Source organism: Sprattus sprattus (genome assembly GCF_963457725.1).
Source record: "Sprattus sprattus genome assembly, chromosome: 3".
NCBI classification, from domain to species: domain Eukaryota; kingdom Metazoa; phylum Chordata; class Actinopteri; order Clupeiformes; family Clupeidae; genus Sprattus; species Sprattus sprattus.
The window spans coordinates 21,886,686-21,901,685 of NC_137922.1; the positions used below are offsets into that span (position 1 = coordinate 21,886,686).

The 15,000-nt window shown below is 46.3% G+C and overlaps 1 protein-coding gene across 1 annotated transcript in view; it reads left to right on the forward strand.

Annotated features, from left to right (window-relative positions):
• Positions 1–15,000, forward strand: part of LOC308362671 (potassium channel, voltage gated eag related subfamily H, member 7) — a gene marked incomplete at both ends in the record, with an annotated part of 95,742 nt that overhangs the window by 72,600 nt on the left and 8,142 nt on the right. Inside the window, 3 exons of the mRNA XM_080835400.1 lie at positions 2,528–2,727; positions 6,795–7,047; positions 13,731–13,936. Of these exons, the coding sequence (XP_080691526.1) occupies positions 2,528–2,727; positions 6,795–7,047; positions 13,731–13,936 (659 nt within the window). The remainder of the gene's footprint in view (positions 1–2,527; positions 2,728–6,794; positions 7,048–13,730; positions 13,937–15,000) is intronic.

Sequence of the window (15,000 nt, forward strand, 5' to 3'; positions counted from 1 at the left end):
TGAGTGGTTCTCTTGCCTCCTTGGTTCAAACAGGAAACCATATGTGTGCAGTGCTTCACCTGTGGTGGGCTTTTTTTACAGCTGTGGGCTGATCTTAGGAGGAGCTACGGCCTCGTCAGTCACGTCTCTTAACGCAGTGCTAAACCACATGTGACACATTTGGCTCCTGTGAGACTTGTGCGTCTCGGTACTTTTGCAGTTACTTTAAATTGATGCCGGTTTGGAGTGACATGTTGCAACTGCAAATCCATGTAGATTCAACCATGTCTAGGCTGTAAATGTACATCTGTCACTCGAGTGTCTCAAGAGATCAAACTGAATTTTTGAGCAGTTGGAAAATGTTGAGAGTTTGAAGTTGAGCTTTAAGCAGTATGTATCAGAGGCATCTATGAAGTTCATAGAGGTAGTTTGTAAGATCAGGAAGTGTTTTTCTTTTTTGTGGCCAATGTGAAAATGGAGTCCTGCTTCTGGGATGGCACACAGGGCAGTCCCATGTGGTCTCAGAACCCACGTCATAGCAGCGGGCTAGATTTCATAAGCACAGCCTCAACCCACCACCTACCCTAGGGATTGCTTTAATAAAGCATGAAAAGGAAAATGAAGAGGTCAGTCAAGGATGAGGGTTAGCTGCCATACTAGTGGATGAGGGTTAGCTGCCATACTAGTGGATGAGGGTTAGCTGCCATGCTAGTGGATGAGGGTTAGCTGCCATGTTAGTGGATGAGGGTTAGCTGCCATGTTAGTGGATGAGGGTTAGCTGCCATGCTAGTGGATGAGGGTTAGCTGCCATGTTAGTGGATGAGGGTTAGCTGCCATGCTAGTGGATGAGGGTTAGTTGCTTTGCTAGTGGACGAGGGTTAACTGCCATGCTAGTGGATGAGGGTTAGCTGCCATGCTAGTGGATGAGGGTTAGCTGCCATACTAGTGGATGAGGGTTAGCTGCCATACTAGTGGATGAGGTTTAGTTGCCATGCTATTGGATGAGGGTTAGCTGCCATGTTAGTGGATGAGGGTTAGCTGCCATGCTAGTGGATGAGGGTTAGCTGCCATACAAGTGGATGAGGGTTAACTGCCATGCTAGTGGATGAGGGTTAGCTGCCATGCTAGTGGATGAGGGTTAGCTGCCATGCTAGTGGATGAGGGTTAGTTGCCATGCTAGTGGATGAGGGTTAGCTGCCATGTTAGTGGATGAGGGTTAGCTGCCATGTTAGTGGATGAGGGTTAGTTGCCATGCTAGTGGATGAGGGTTAGCTACCATGTTAGTGGATGAGGGTTAGCTGCCATGCTAGTGGATGAGGGTTAGTTGCTTTGCTAGTGGACGAGGGTTAACTGCCATGCTAGTGGATGAGGGTTAGCTGCCATGCTAGTGGATGAGGGTTAGCTGCCATACTAGTTGATGAGGGTTAGCTGCCATACTAGTGGATGAGGGTTAGTTGCCATGCTATTGGATGAGGGTTAGCTGCCATGTTAGTGGATGAGGGTTAGCTGCCATGCTAGTGGATGAGGGTTAGCTGCCATACAAGTGGATGAGGGTTAACTGCCATGCTAGTGGATGAGGGTTAGCTGCCATGCTAGTGGATGAGGGTTAGCTGCCATGCTAGTGGATGAGGGTTAGCTGCCATACAAGTGGATGAGGATTAGCTGCCATACTAGTGGATGAGGGTTAGCTACCATACTAGTGGATAAGGGTTAGCTGCCATACTAGTGGATGGCACTGGAATTGAAACTTACCATTCAGATTCTCTCAAGTAGCATAGGCTAAATCGACTGCTACTTAGTCTCTTCTATCTCACTGTTTGACATGACAGATTGTTTAAACGCAGTGCTCTATCCATAGTGCTGCTCTATCTACACTACAGCTCATGTTGCTATGTAATGTTACTAATGTGAATTTGTTAATGAAATATTTAGTGCATAGTACCTAAGGCTACTTTGAATCAAATATTACCCAGAAAACAAACCAAACCGTAGGCCTTCATCAGGGATGTGGGTTTTCAGCAGAGAGTGTTAATTCAGACTAAAGGATTCATTCCTCTAAGTCATAAACTCAACTCTCCTCTCTCCTCCTCCCCCTCACTCCCCCCCTTCTACTCCTCCTCCCCTCCCCAATTATCTCCTCTCATCCTCTTTCCTCCCCTAATATCTCCTCAAACTCCTCTCCTCTCCTCCTCAAACTTCCCCCTCCTCTTCTCTCCTCTCCTCCTCTAACTCCCCTCTCCTCCTCAAACTTTCCACTCCTCTCCTCTCCTCTCCTTCTCACACTTCCCACTCCTCCTCAAACTCCCCTCTCCTCTCCTCTCCTCTCTCCTCACAATTCCCACTCCTCCTCAAACTCCCTACTCCTCTCCTCTCTTCTTTCCTCTCCTCTCCTCTCCTATCTTCTCCTCTCCTCTCCTTCTCAAACTCCCCACTCTTCTCCTCTCCTCTCCTTCTCTCCTCCTCTCCTCTCCTCCTCCTCTCCTCTCCTCTTCTCTCCTTTTCTTCTAATATCTCTCCTCCTCTCCTGCACTCTTCCTTTCTCTCACAGCGCTGATGTACGCCAGCATTTTTGGGAACGTGTCTGCGATCATCCAGCGCCTGTACTCGGGCACGGCGCGCTACCACCTGCAGATGCTGCGTGTGAAGGAGTTCATCCGCTTCCACCAGATCCCCAACCCCCTACGCCAGAGGCTGGAGGAGTACTTCCAGCATGCATGGACCTACACCAACGGCATTGACATGAACATGGTGTGTGTGTGTGTGTGTGTGTGTGTTTGTGTGTATGTGTGTCTCTCTGTGTGTTCTTCTGTCTGTTTCTGTGTCTGTGTGATAGGCTGTGCATGAGTAAGAGTGTGTGTGTGTGTGTCTCGGTGTGTGTGAGTGTGTATGAGCAAGTGCACAAGCCTGCTGTAGAAGTCCCCTTTCAACTTAGACACGCTGTGCTGGTCATTTTTAATTTCCCATAATGCTCGTTTGGGCCAGCATGCACTGGGCTTGGCACAGTAGCTTCACATTAGCTTCCATGGCAGCGCATGGCAGCAGTGTGAGTGTGAGTGAGCTGTGTACTGACTTCTGAAGTCTGGAATGGCATGAGAATGGATACCTAACATGATAAACGACTTTATATGAACCTTCTGCGAAAAACTTATAATCACCTTCTCCCTCTTTCTTCTTCCTGTTTTCCATCCATTTTAAAATGTTCAGTGTGCTTCCTGTACTTGGAAAGGCAATTTTTAAAAGTCGCTCTCTCAGGTTAAAGTGTCATCGGGAGCCATTCCTTGTTTGTTTTAAGCGATTATGACCCTGATGTACTGTATGTCTTCACAACCATAGAGACAGATCAGCCTAGCTGTATCTTTGCTTGTGAAACACGTGATCATGGTCACTTGTGCTCATACAAAAACTTGTCTTTTCCATCTCTGCTTCATATCAAATGGACTGGCTTCAACACTCTGGTAAGAGCAGGAGGTACTAATGGTTTATGGTTTGCATATCTGTGAAACATGAATGTCACGTGCAGTCTCATATGATACTGTACATGTTTGATCATTTAAAGTGCATCCTACGTGCAAAGATAGAGAGTGTTTGCTAAGCTCGCAAGCTAGGACTTGTAAGAATTAGTATGCACAAGAGCCCCAATTTGTCACCTTTTGTGAATCTCATTAGCACACAGGGCGTGCAACGCACTTTGTAAACATGTCTTCACGTGGGAAAGATCACGTCAGTGTTATGCAAATCTTTGCTAGGTCACACAGGGGGCAGGTTTTTCTCATAATTATGGTGTGTAAAATGATTTAGCATTTTTTTTGTTTAAAATAGATGAATGATAATGATGATTTTGTGGAAGTCCGTGACCAAGCATCGACTTGGAGTAGATTTGCATGTCAGAGATGAGCAGAGTGCTTTAAGCTCTGACACACACAGACACACACACACACACACACACACACACACACACACACACACACACACACACTTTCAGTGATTTGCATTTTGGCGGGCACAGGCATGTGTGTTTGCATGACATCTGTGTTTTCAAACATGCTGTGAGGATCGCTCACAGACCCTGACAGAGACAAAATTGAGTGTGCCAAGGTGAAGCGAGTGTGGCGAACAGACGCTGCCAGCCCTCCCTCCCTCTCTCCCTCTCTCTCTCTCTTTTTTCCATCTCTCTCTCTCTCTTTCCATTCCCATATTCTCACCCCTCTCTCTTTTTCTTACTCTGTACTCCCTCATTCTTACCAAAACTCCTTTCCTGTCTCTGCTACCCTTTCTATCTCTCTCTCCCTCATCCTCCCTCTCTCTCTCTCTCTCTTTCCATTCCCATATTCTTACTGCTCTCTCTTTTACTCAATCTGTACTCCCTCGTTCTTACCAAAACTCCTTTCCTGTCCTTGCTACTCGTCTCTCTGTCCCCCCTCCCTCATCCTCCCTCCGTCATCCACCCTCTCTCACTTTCTCTCTCCCCCTCCCTCATCCTCTCTCTCCCCCCTTCCCTCATCCTCCCTCTCTCTCTCTCTCCCCCTCATCCTCTGTCTCTCTCTCTCTCTCTGTCTCTGTAAAGCAGAGAAAGAGAAGAGTGGCTATGCATAGTGCTGCTGGCACCTGCACTTGCCAAATGTTCTCAGACCTTTTCTTTCCAAATCTCCCTCTTTAACACTGCCATTAAAAGCACCTTCACTCCCAACCCGACGCAGGAATGCAGGATCCCCAGCATTTCTGTGCCTGCAACAGCCTGTCCCTCCCCCTTAAAGAAACAATGTCTACACAGGGGCCATGACTAACATAATGACTGCTATATCTGAGGTAATAATATGGCTCAGCAAACTCTGTGATGGGTCTAAGTGCACTATGGGTGACACAGCACTTAATGGAAATATTGGACAGACATTTGTAGTCATAAATACAGATATCATTGACAGCCAAGGAGCCAGTGCTATATTAGTGTAGCCACTTTATGGCTTACTAATGTGGTCTGTGACATCTGCGTGAATCAATGCATATTTGCAAATTGATTGCCCATTTAAGGAGCTCTGGATCCTTCAAATGTGCTGTTGCTGGGCTGTTGAGAAGTTGAGATAGTGATGGTGTAAATGGAGCTCTCTAGAAGCCTTTGTTGCAGAAATGTGCTCTTTTGTGAGTCGAGTTGGAATTGAGTTTGTCAGTTGCTTTTCCAGTCATTTGAGTAGTTGCAACGATACCCAGATCTTGTCAGTACTGGAGTGTGTGGAGTTGGTTGTGCCAATGGTGTAGATTTTGATCAGAGTTGTTCGCTGTGACAGACGCAACCAGAACAGTTATTTTCAATTCACTCTGCTGTAAAGACTTGTTTTGTTCTGACAGTCTGATACTGTTTTGATTTTAGTTTTATTTATTTATTTATTTTTTTACGTTTTGTTCTGTCAGTTTTGCCAGGTAAGGTTTTGTCTTTTTTTACCTTCTGAGTCTTTTTCCACAGTTAGATCTAAATGAGGCACATTATCGCCTAAGCCTGTCTGCCACTCTGTGTTAGACGCGAGTTCTGTGGGCTCTGTGCTAATTCTGCCTCTCACATGCTAACTGCTCCGCTTGGTGGCTCTGAGAGAAGCCGTCATCAGACAGAAGCTCTAATTCTAGAAGATTCTCTCTTTAGCCCTCAGCTGTCTCTCTCTTTCTCACACTCTCTTTTTGCACTCCTGTCTTTCTCCAGCTCTTTCCATCTCTATCGCTCTGTGTTTCTCTCCATCTCCCTCTCTCTGTGTCTCTCTCCATCTTTCTCTCTCGCTCTCTCCTGTCTCCCTTCCCTTCTCTCTCTCTCTGTCGAGGTGAGACACCCAGGCGCTGTACCATAGGAGAGCGGCCTGCTCTTACCTGTCCTTGTCTGTGTCTACGAGTCTCATCCAGCCTCCCCACAGGCAACGGCCGCCTCTGGGGTAGATGTGGCCCAGATCAAACTGAGATCCGGTTGACATCTGGCCTGTGTCCTGGCTTCCTGTGGGGCGATAGGGGTACACGAGGTAGAGAAGTCGTTTAGTAATCGGAAGGTTGCTAGTTCGATTCCCTGTCAAAGTGTCCTTGAGCAAGACACTGAACCACTAATTGCTCCTGACGTGCAGTGTGCCATCAGTGTAAATGTAAGAAATGTGTATACATCATGTAAGTCGCTTTGGATAAAAGCGTCTGCTAAAGGACTCAACGTAAATGTTCCTCCGTCTCAGCCATGACTCTTGAGGAAGCGTCCTCACGTACTGGAGTTCTCAGTCACCTACAGCCTAGAGCAAGCTTTGAAAATTAAAGGCAGAACACAAATGGCAATTGTACCCAACCTTCTTCCCCCTCTCTACCACCCTGTCTCTATCGCTTGTTTACGAGCTCTAGCCATCTCTAATCTGAAAAATATACGCAGAAATAATTAGTATAAATACACAAAAACCAAGAGATGCATGAGCATGTTTTAAAGGATATAGACATAGAATATGTGGCTCTACTCCTCTCTCTTTCCAAGGTTTGTTAATAGCTCTCTACTCTCATTCCAATGTGGTTCGTCCTCCATCCCCCCCTCCATCCCTCCTTTTCTCTTCCTCTCTCTCTCTCTCTCTCTCTCTCTCTCTCTCTCTCTCTCTCTATCTATCCATATCTCCCTCTCCCTCTCTCCCTCTCTCTCTCTATCTATCTATATCTCCCTCTCTCTCTCTCGCTCTATCTATGTCTCCCTCTCTCTCTTTCTCTCTCTCCCTCTCTCTCTCTCTATCTATCTATATCTCTCTCTCTCACTCTATCTATCTCTCCCTCTCTCTCTTTCTCTCTCTCTCTCTCTCTCTCTCTCTCTCTCTCAGGTCCTAAAGGGCTTCCCTGAGTGTCTGCAGGCGGACATCTGCCTGCACCTGAACCAGACGCTGCTGGAGGACTGCAAGGCCTTCCAGGGTGCCACCAAGGGCTGCCTGCGCGCGCTGGCCATGCGCTTCAAGACCACGCACGCCCCACCCGGCGACACGCTGGTGCACAGCGGCGACGTGCTCACCGCACTCTACTTCATGTCGCGCGGCTCCATCGAGATCCTCAAGGACGACGTGGTTGTGGCCATCTTGGGTGAGGGGAACCGGGGTCAAATTGTTCTGATGGGGGTCCTGACGGAGGGGGAACATGGGGGGTTGTTGTTTGAGAGGTCTGGAGAGTTCTTGAGAGGAAAGACCAGGTCCTTGTTTTCTTTAAGGGGAGGCAGTGGTGGAAGCTGTCAGAAATGGTTTGCAACAATATATGAGTATACTGTGTATGATAAGTGAAATTGTACCATGATTGTGGTCAGTGTGGCAGATGACGAGGAGTGTGCTACAGTGCTGGTGTCCTTGTGAATACTGTTTGTCCTTATAAAGTCTTTAAATGTTAAAACGCCTCTAGCTATGTGGAAGAGAGTGAGAGAATGGACCAAGTAATGAGGATTAAATGTCAGAGAAAAATAATCACACACAAACTGACAAAATAGAACGGAAATCAATGAGGAGGCTTGTGTCTGATGTGAGGGGAGTTAATTAGGTTTTTTCTTTTTTTTTGCTCCAGAGGGTTTGCTCTTGTAATAATGATAAGTCAAATTCACTCGAAAACAACAAGCTCTTAAAGCTGGAAAACACCCAATAATAGAAGGACCTTGAGTGTTTTTTTGAATAGGTACCAGGAGTCTTTGCATTCTAAATATTGAACCTGCCGTCTGTGTGTGTGTGCGCATTCAAGCACGTGTGTGTGTGTAAGTGTGAGTGTGTGACTTCCAAACTGCCAAGAGGAACTTGGCCCAGAACATTCTGTGCAAATGCCTGCCGGTATGAATAGTTATGAGGGCAGTCGATGGGGATGAGATGACAGTTAGACTCAGACCACAGAGGCAGCAATTTACCTCTGCACCTGAAATACCCCCCCCCCCCCCCCCCCCCCAACAAAAACAGACACGAAAACGAACACACTTCAGAACGCTTGCACCGACACACTCACACACAGACACACACACATGCACATGCACACACACTCGCTCACGTGTAAACACACATACAAAACTTCAATCAGATACACACGCCAACACACACACACACACACACACACACACATACACACCTACACATCCTCTTCCACACACACATGCTCATCTGCACACAATCACAAATGGACACATACACACACCCTGACACATACTGTATGATTGCATATCCAATAACAGATACATACTTACTCGCATACCCTTTTATACTACCACACACACACACTGATGCAATATGACACTGCAGTAGGAAATTAGAGTTGTGGAATAAGTGACGGTGAGACATTAAATATATATATATATGGGGGGTTCTGATATGAGTTGATGTTTTCCCCCCTCATCAGTCATACAGTTTATGAAGATATGCAGGCTGACATCGTGCTGGTGTGGATGTTAAAGTGTCTCCATTAGTGTGTGAGAGACAGACAGTGATAGAGGGAGAGAGAGTATGTGTATTCGCTCTATGACGTGTTGATATGCTCTGTCCTTATGCATATATACGATACAAATGCAGGTTGGTTTGTGTATACACTCTCGGATGTGTTATATATGTACTGTATATATATATATATATATATACGCACACATGCAGGTTTGTGTGTTTTATATGTACTGTATATATATATATATGTACGCACACATGCAGGTTGGTGTGTGTGTACACTCTGATGTGTTATATATGTATACGGATTGGTGTGTGTGTATGTGTGTGCACTAAGGCCCTTCACGGGTGTGTTTGCATGCACTCTAATGAGCAGCTGTGCCCATAAGATACCCAGACTCCCTCCCGCGCTCGCTACAGTAGTGACCATTATACTGGAGCAGCCTCATGCCAGCCTGCCTGACTCCAGCAGTGTGTGTGTGTGTGTGTGTGTGTGTGATGGGCTTGTCACTCAGTCTGACGCACAGGCTTTGTTTGGCTGCAGTTCCACGCTCCTTCTGTTCTCTTCTCTCCTTCACTGTTCGCCTCACTTCTCTCCTTTCAGCTGCTCGCCTTTTCTCTCTTCTTTTCCTCTCCACTTTGTGCTCTTATTGTTTCTATCTTTCCTCTCCTCTCCTCTCTTCTCCTCTCCTGTTCTATCTTCTCTTCTCTGTCCTCTCCTCTCCAACTCTCTTCTCTCTCCTCTCCTCTCCACCTCTCTTCTCTGTCCTCTCCTCTCCAACTCTCTTCTCTCTCCTCTCCTCTCCACCTCTCTTCTCTGTCCTCTCCTCTCCACCTCTCTTCTCTGTCCTCTCCTTTCCACCTCTCTTCTCTGTCCTCTCCTCTCCACCTCTCTTCTCTGTCCTCTCCTCTCCACCTCTCTTCTCTGTCCTCTCCTCTCCAACTCTCTTCTCTGTCCTCTCCTCCTCCTACTCCAGCAGGGTGTTTTCCCCTCCTCTCCGTGTCCTTGAGTAGACACCCTGATGGGGTACCACCCCATCCCCCCCCCCCCCCCCTCTCCTCCGACCCTCCTGCAGGAACAGGAAGACGCAGTTCCGCACTTCCCCACTGATAAAAGGACTTTTGAAACAGAAGCTGAGATGGGGACGGGAGGAGGGATTGCGGTTAAGTGTGTGTGTGTGTTTGTGAGTGAGTCTTGTGTTTTTGCGAGTGTGCACATACTTGTGTGTGTGTGTGTTTGCTGGCTGTGTGTGTTTGTGTGCTTCGTATGGTTGATGGTAGTGATTGGTTTGTGTGTGTATGTGTTTATGGTTGGTGAGTGTTCGTATGGTTGATGGTTGCTGGGTTTGTGTGTGGTAACTGTGTGAGTGTGTGTGTGTGTGTGTGCCAACAGTTTTTTGTGTGCCTTAGCGCATTCTTCCTCTGCCGTCTCCTTCATAAAGTCCTGGCTGCCACCACCGTACACTGCTGAAGAGCTTTTTATAGGTGACAGGAGAGGAGGAGGGGAGAGACAGAGCACAGTGAACATTGTGAAACAAAAGAAATGAAACTGAGAGAAGGGAGTCCAGAATAGAAAGCAGGGAAAAAAAGATAGGAAGAGGGAGAGATAAAATAAAGAGAGAGAGAGAGAGAGGCAGAGAGAGATCGAAGGTGAAAGAATAGAGACGTAAAATGAAATTGCCATATGAGAGTTAGAGAAACTAGAGAAAGAGGACGGAAAAGAGATGGAGAGGAGAGGGGAGGAGGAGAACAGGAGAGGAGAGGAGGGAGTACCTACAGTACAATGAAATGGATAGCTGTGTAGTTTTCACTTTCACAGAGTGAAGGGTAAAGTCTGACTGAATGTTAAATCCCTGCTTGAAAGGGGCTGGCGATCTGTGCAGTGTGTGAAAAAACTCTCAACCTGTTTTTCAAAATGGTTGAAGTTGAACAGTAGGGTTTTTGCTCTTCTGTAAATTTAGAAACTAACCTTAGGTTAGGTGGACTATTTTAAAGACGGATGCAGGTTCCCACAGTAGGAACTCAGTGCAACAGAAGTCAGTAAACCTTTCATTACTAAGATTCAAATCTTTCATGTTTTCAATACTCTGTAGGTCCACCTTAATTTTTGATGAGAGACTCAATTCTTCTCTGCATGGGTGATCCCAGTGTTTTACACATTTTCTGCAGAGACAGCTCTTTACTTGAGGGGTTGTGTTCCTCTACCCTGCTCTTTTAAATACCCCAAAGGTGTTCTATTGGATACACGCCAGGCAACATAGCTGGCAGGGGTTTTTCCCCCTTTCTGTTCTTTAGAAACTCTAGTGTGATTTTTGGCAGTTAGACACAGCCCATAGGTCCAAAACTAAGACAGCTCATTTTATAATCATGTTCATGTAATCAGCACAGGTGTACTCCATGGTGTAGTCAATGATAACCTCAATGATAACCCAATCCCACGTGTATTCATCTATGTTGCATTGAGTTTTCACCTTTTTCTAAAATATTAGTTTTTGATTGAGAGGACTCCTCTGCAGTGCTGTCTACATGAAAGAAACAGGACTGCAGTGTGTGTGTGTGTGTGTGTGTGTGTGTGAGAGTGTGTATGTGTGAGAGAAGGGGAGAGAGCGAGCGAGCAAGAGAGAGGGATGCCATGCATGTGCAGATGAACCATTCATTACCATCCCTCTAATGGCCGTTTGGGAGCGTCTGCGGGTTATGAGTGAAAGAGGGTGTGAAGATGTGAGTCCCTCTTCAGTAGGCAGGTACAACAGGCTAAGCCTTCCCTAATCAGCACATTTGTCACCCACGGCAACAGGCTGTGGACCCTCCTCCGACACAATAGGGTCAGGAGAGGAGAGGATAGAAGGAGGGAGAGAGGAGAGGATAGAAGGAGGAGTGGAAAGGATAGAAGGATGGAGAGAGGAGGACAGAAGAAAAAAGAAACCATGAAGGCAAGAGGGAAAGGAGATGAGTAGTTTAAGTGGCAACTCAGCAATATCGGCCAGAGAAGAAAAAAGGGGGGAAAAAATAAGTTGAAGAAAGAGCTGACGCCTCCTCCTGCACCGCCGGTACTCTGTTACACAAGAAGATTATGTGTGTGTGTGTGTGTGTGTGTGTGTGTGTGTGTGTGTGTGTGTGTGTGTGTGTGTGTGTGTGTGTGTGTGTGTGTGTGTGTGTGTGTGTGTGTGTGTGCGTACGTGTGTGTGTGTGTGTGACCTCTTTCCAAAGTAGAAAAGCTTCCTATCATTGCCATGCCTTGTGTCTGCAGTTGTTTTTCATAAATTGGTATTTTGACAGACCCTCTATATGTGAGTTTGAAATGTTTTATGTTCTCCTGAACCCTGGGAGTTGAGCTTGGAGGAAAAGCTCAAAGTGGTTTACTATGAAAACCAGACTAATGGGACCAGCTCCAGTGTATTTCATTTCCTACACATGTCCCTGCCTGGGGCCCTTAAGTCGGCTTTCAAGTTATATTTCTTTTTATTATTATCCATCATCTGTCTCCAAGCCTTATGAAGAAGGGATGTTTGAATATTACCCCTCCCCCCCCCCCCACCCCACCCCACCCCACCCCAACCAACCTTTTCTGTACCCTTTTGTTGTCAGTTATAAAAGCTGCCTACATCTGAATATATAATCCTCTCATGCTCTACGTAGTAGACTCTACATCTAGTAGAGTGTCCGTCTTATCTGTATGGGCCCATTTTAATTATGTTTGAGTGATGCTTGTGTTGTGTACAGTGTCAGTGTTGCATAGGTATATAAGGAAATTCAAGTCTTCCCTGAAATCTACACTGTGATTTAAAAAGGCTTTGATGGACAAGCTTTTGAAATGCTTACACTGTACAAAAGCTGTGCCCTTTGAACTCTGACCCCTATCCCTCACCTTGCATTAGAAGGGACCTGTTCCTCTCCCTGAGACCTAGCCTTTACCATTCTGGACTTGACCTGTTCACCATTGACCTACCAGCTTGACATGTTGAGTAGCCTACAGTTAAGTAACATGGCCAGTTCGAGGCCAGCCTGTTCTCCTTTGCCTTATATTCAGTGTGCATGTCGGGCTGAGTGGACTCAGTGGCCAAGGCCATGACATTTAGCCTGCTATGTCTAACAGTGCAAATTCCCCATGACTTTAAGCCTGCTATGGCTAACAGTGAAGATTCCCCATGACATCTAGCCTGCTATGGCTAACAGTGCAGATTCCCCATGACATCTAGCCTGCTATGGCTAACAGTGCAGATTCCCCATGACATTTAGCCTGCTATGGCTAACAGTGCAAATTCCCCATGACTTTAAGCCTGCTATGGCTAACAGTGCAGATTCCTCATGAAATTTAGCCTGCTATGGCTAACAGTGCAGATTCCCCATGACATTTAGCCTGCTAAGGCTAACAGTGCAGATTCCCCATGACATTTAGCCTGCTTTATCTAACAGTGCATATTCCCTATGACATTTAGCCTGCAATGGCTAACAGTGCAGTTTCCCCATGGCATTTAGCCTCCTGTATCTAACAGTGCAGATTCCCTATGACATTTAGCCTGATATGGCAAACAGTGAAGATTCCCCCTTAGCTGTGTCATGATGGCCTTTCATTACATGCACAGATGGGAGGCCCTCGGGAGGGGTGTATCCAAGGGCAACATCAGACACCGAGCTCCACTGCGCTGCACTGCAATGACCCAAAAAAGCATCCTCACACTTCAGACGTGTGTGTGTGACTCACTCTGCCAAACCACAAACAAACAAACACATGTATTATTCTCTCTGTCTCTATCAGTTTCTGTGCTTCTGTTGTTCTCTCTATCTTGGACTCGCTCACTCTCTCATTTTCAGCACCAAATTTATCACACTGCTGTGCCCAGTGCCAGCTTTTCTCCCATGCTAATTATGCTCATAAGTGTGAATCTGGAGGACGAGAAATGAAGATAATTAAGATAGCAGAGTAGTTTCAGATGCAAGGCGTGAGGCGTAGGAGGGAGGAGAGAGAAGCTGTCAGGTGTTTGGGTGCTGGTTTGTTTCAGGCACAGGTGGCCCTCTTACTCACACAGGTCTGGAGATCCTGTACTGGGAGTGTTTTGGGACTTCACTTTAAATCAGTGGTGTTGGACCTCTCGCAGCCTGTCTTAAATTCAAACAAGCTGTACCTCTCTCTCTCTTTCTCTCTCTCTCTCTCTGTCTAATATAACTCACACTTCTCTCTCTCTCTCGCTCCCTCTTTCTGGCTGTCTATCTGTCTTTTTCAAACTCTCATTCCTTCCTACACACACACACTTCTCTCTTTCTCTCTATCTGTTTTCCAACTCGCATTTCTTCACACACACACTCACACACACATCTCTCTCATTCTTTCTCATGCTCTCTTTCTTTCTGTCTGTGCCTCAGGAAAGAACGACATCTTTGGCGAGATGATCCACCTGTACGCCAAGCCTGGGAAGGCCAACGCAGACGTGCGCGCACTCAGCTACTGCGACCTGCACACCATCCAGCGCGAGGAGATCCTGGAGGTGCTGGACATGTACCCTGAGTTTGCCGACCACTTCCTGTCCAACCTGGAGCTGACATTCAACCTTAGGGATGACACTTCCAAGGTGAGTTACCACAACTTGGCCGCCATCTCATTAAAAAAAGCTGATTTTTTTTGGAGCTTTTCAAAACTTAGGCTTTGATGAGCAGTGCACACAATATGGGACTTTGAGCATACTTACAGAAAACCAAAGGACCTGTGAGATATACTTACACTGTCTACTTTTTGGAATACGAATACTATGTGAACGGCAGCGAAATGAAATTAACTAAGATATATCGTCAATACAATTTCTCTCATTTTAAGCTCTCTGTACATTGCTTACTGTAGCATAGCAAACAACCGTCGCATCTGTTAGCAAATTCTGATGTCTACAGTAAAATGTTGAAGAAAATTCAAACATTGTTCAAGCAGAAGAGGAAAACAGGACAAAGACATGAAGACCGGCAGACACACACACTGAACACACACACACACACACACTGAACACACACACACACGCAGACAGGCAGACATGCCATAGGAAAGTCTAAAGAAAAAGAGACAAAAAAAGGGCTATGAACAACCATTTACCTGTCAGTTTTATCGACTATTTGCCTCCTTAACACCTGCTCTAGAGTTTATAGTATACACACACACTCACACACTTAAACACACACACACACACGCAGACAGGCAGACACGCCATAGAAAAGTCAAAAGAAAAAGAGACAAAAAAGGGCTATGAACAACCATTCACCTGTCAGTTTTATCGACTATTTGCCTCCTTAACACCTGCTCTAGAGTTTATAGTATACACACACACTCACACACTTAAACACACACACACACACACACACACATACACTTACACACTCACACACACACACACACACACACAGAGTGACAGCTGTGGCCAGATTCAGCTCTCCATTAGCGGTCCCTGAGAGTGGCATCTCCACCTGTGACTCTGCTCTGCCCTGGGCTTGCCTCGTGCATTAGCATCTCAGGGGCAAATTAGCAGTGACAGCGCTTGATGAAGGGAGACGAGCGCGGTTCGACGGGGATAATCAGCACCCAACAGTGTGCTCAGAGTCATCACTGATCAGTCAGGCAGTCAGGAGAGAGGGAGAGAGGGATTCTGGGTTA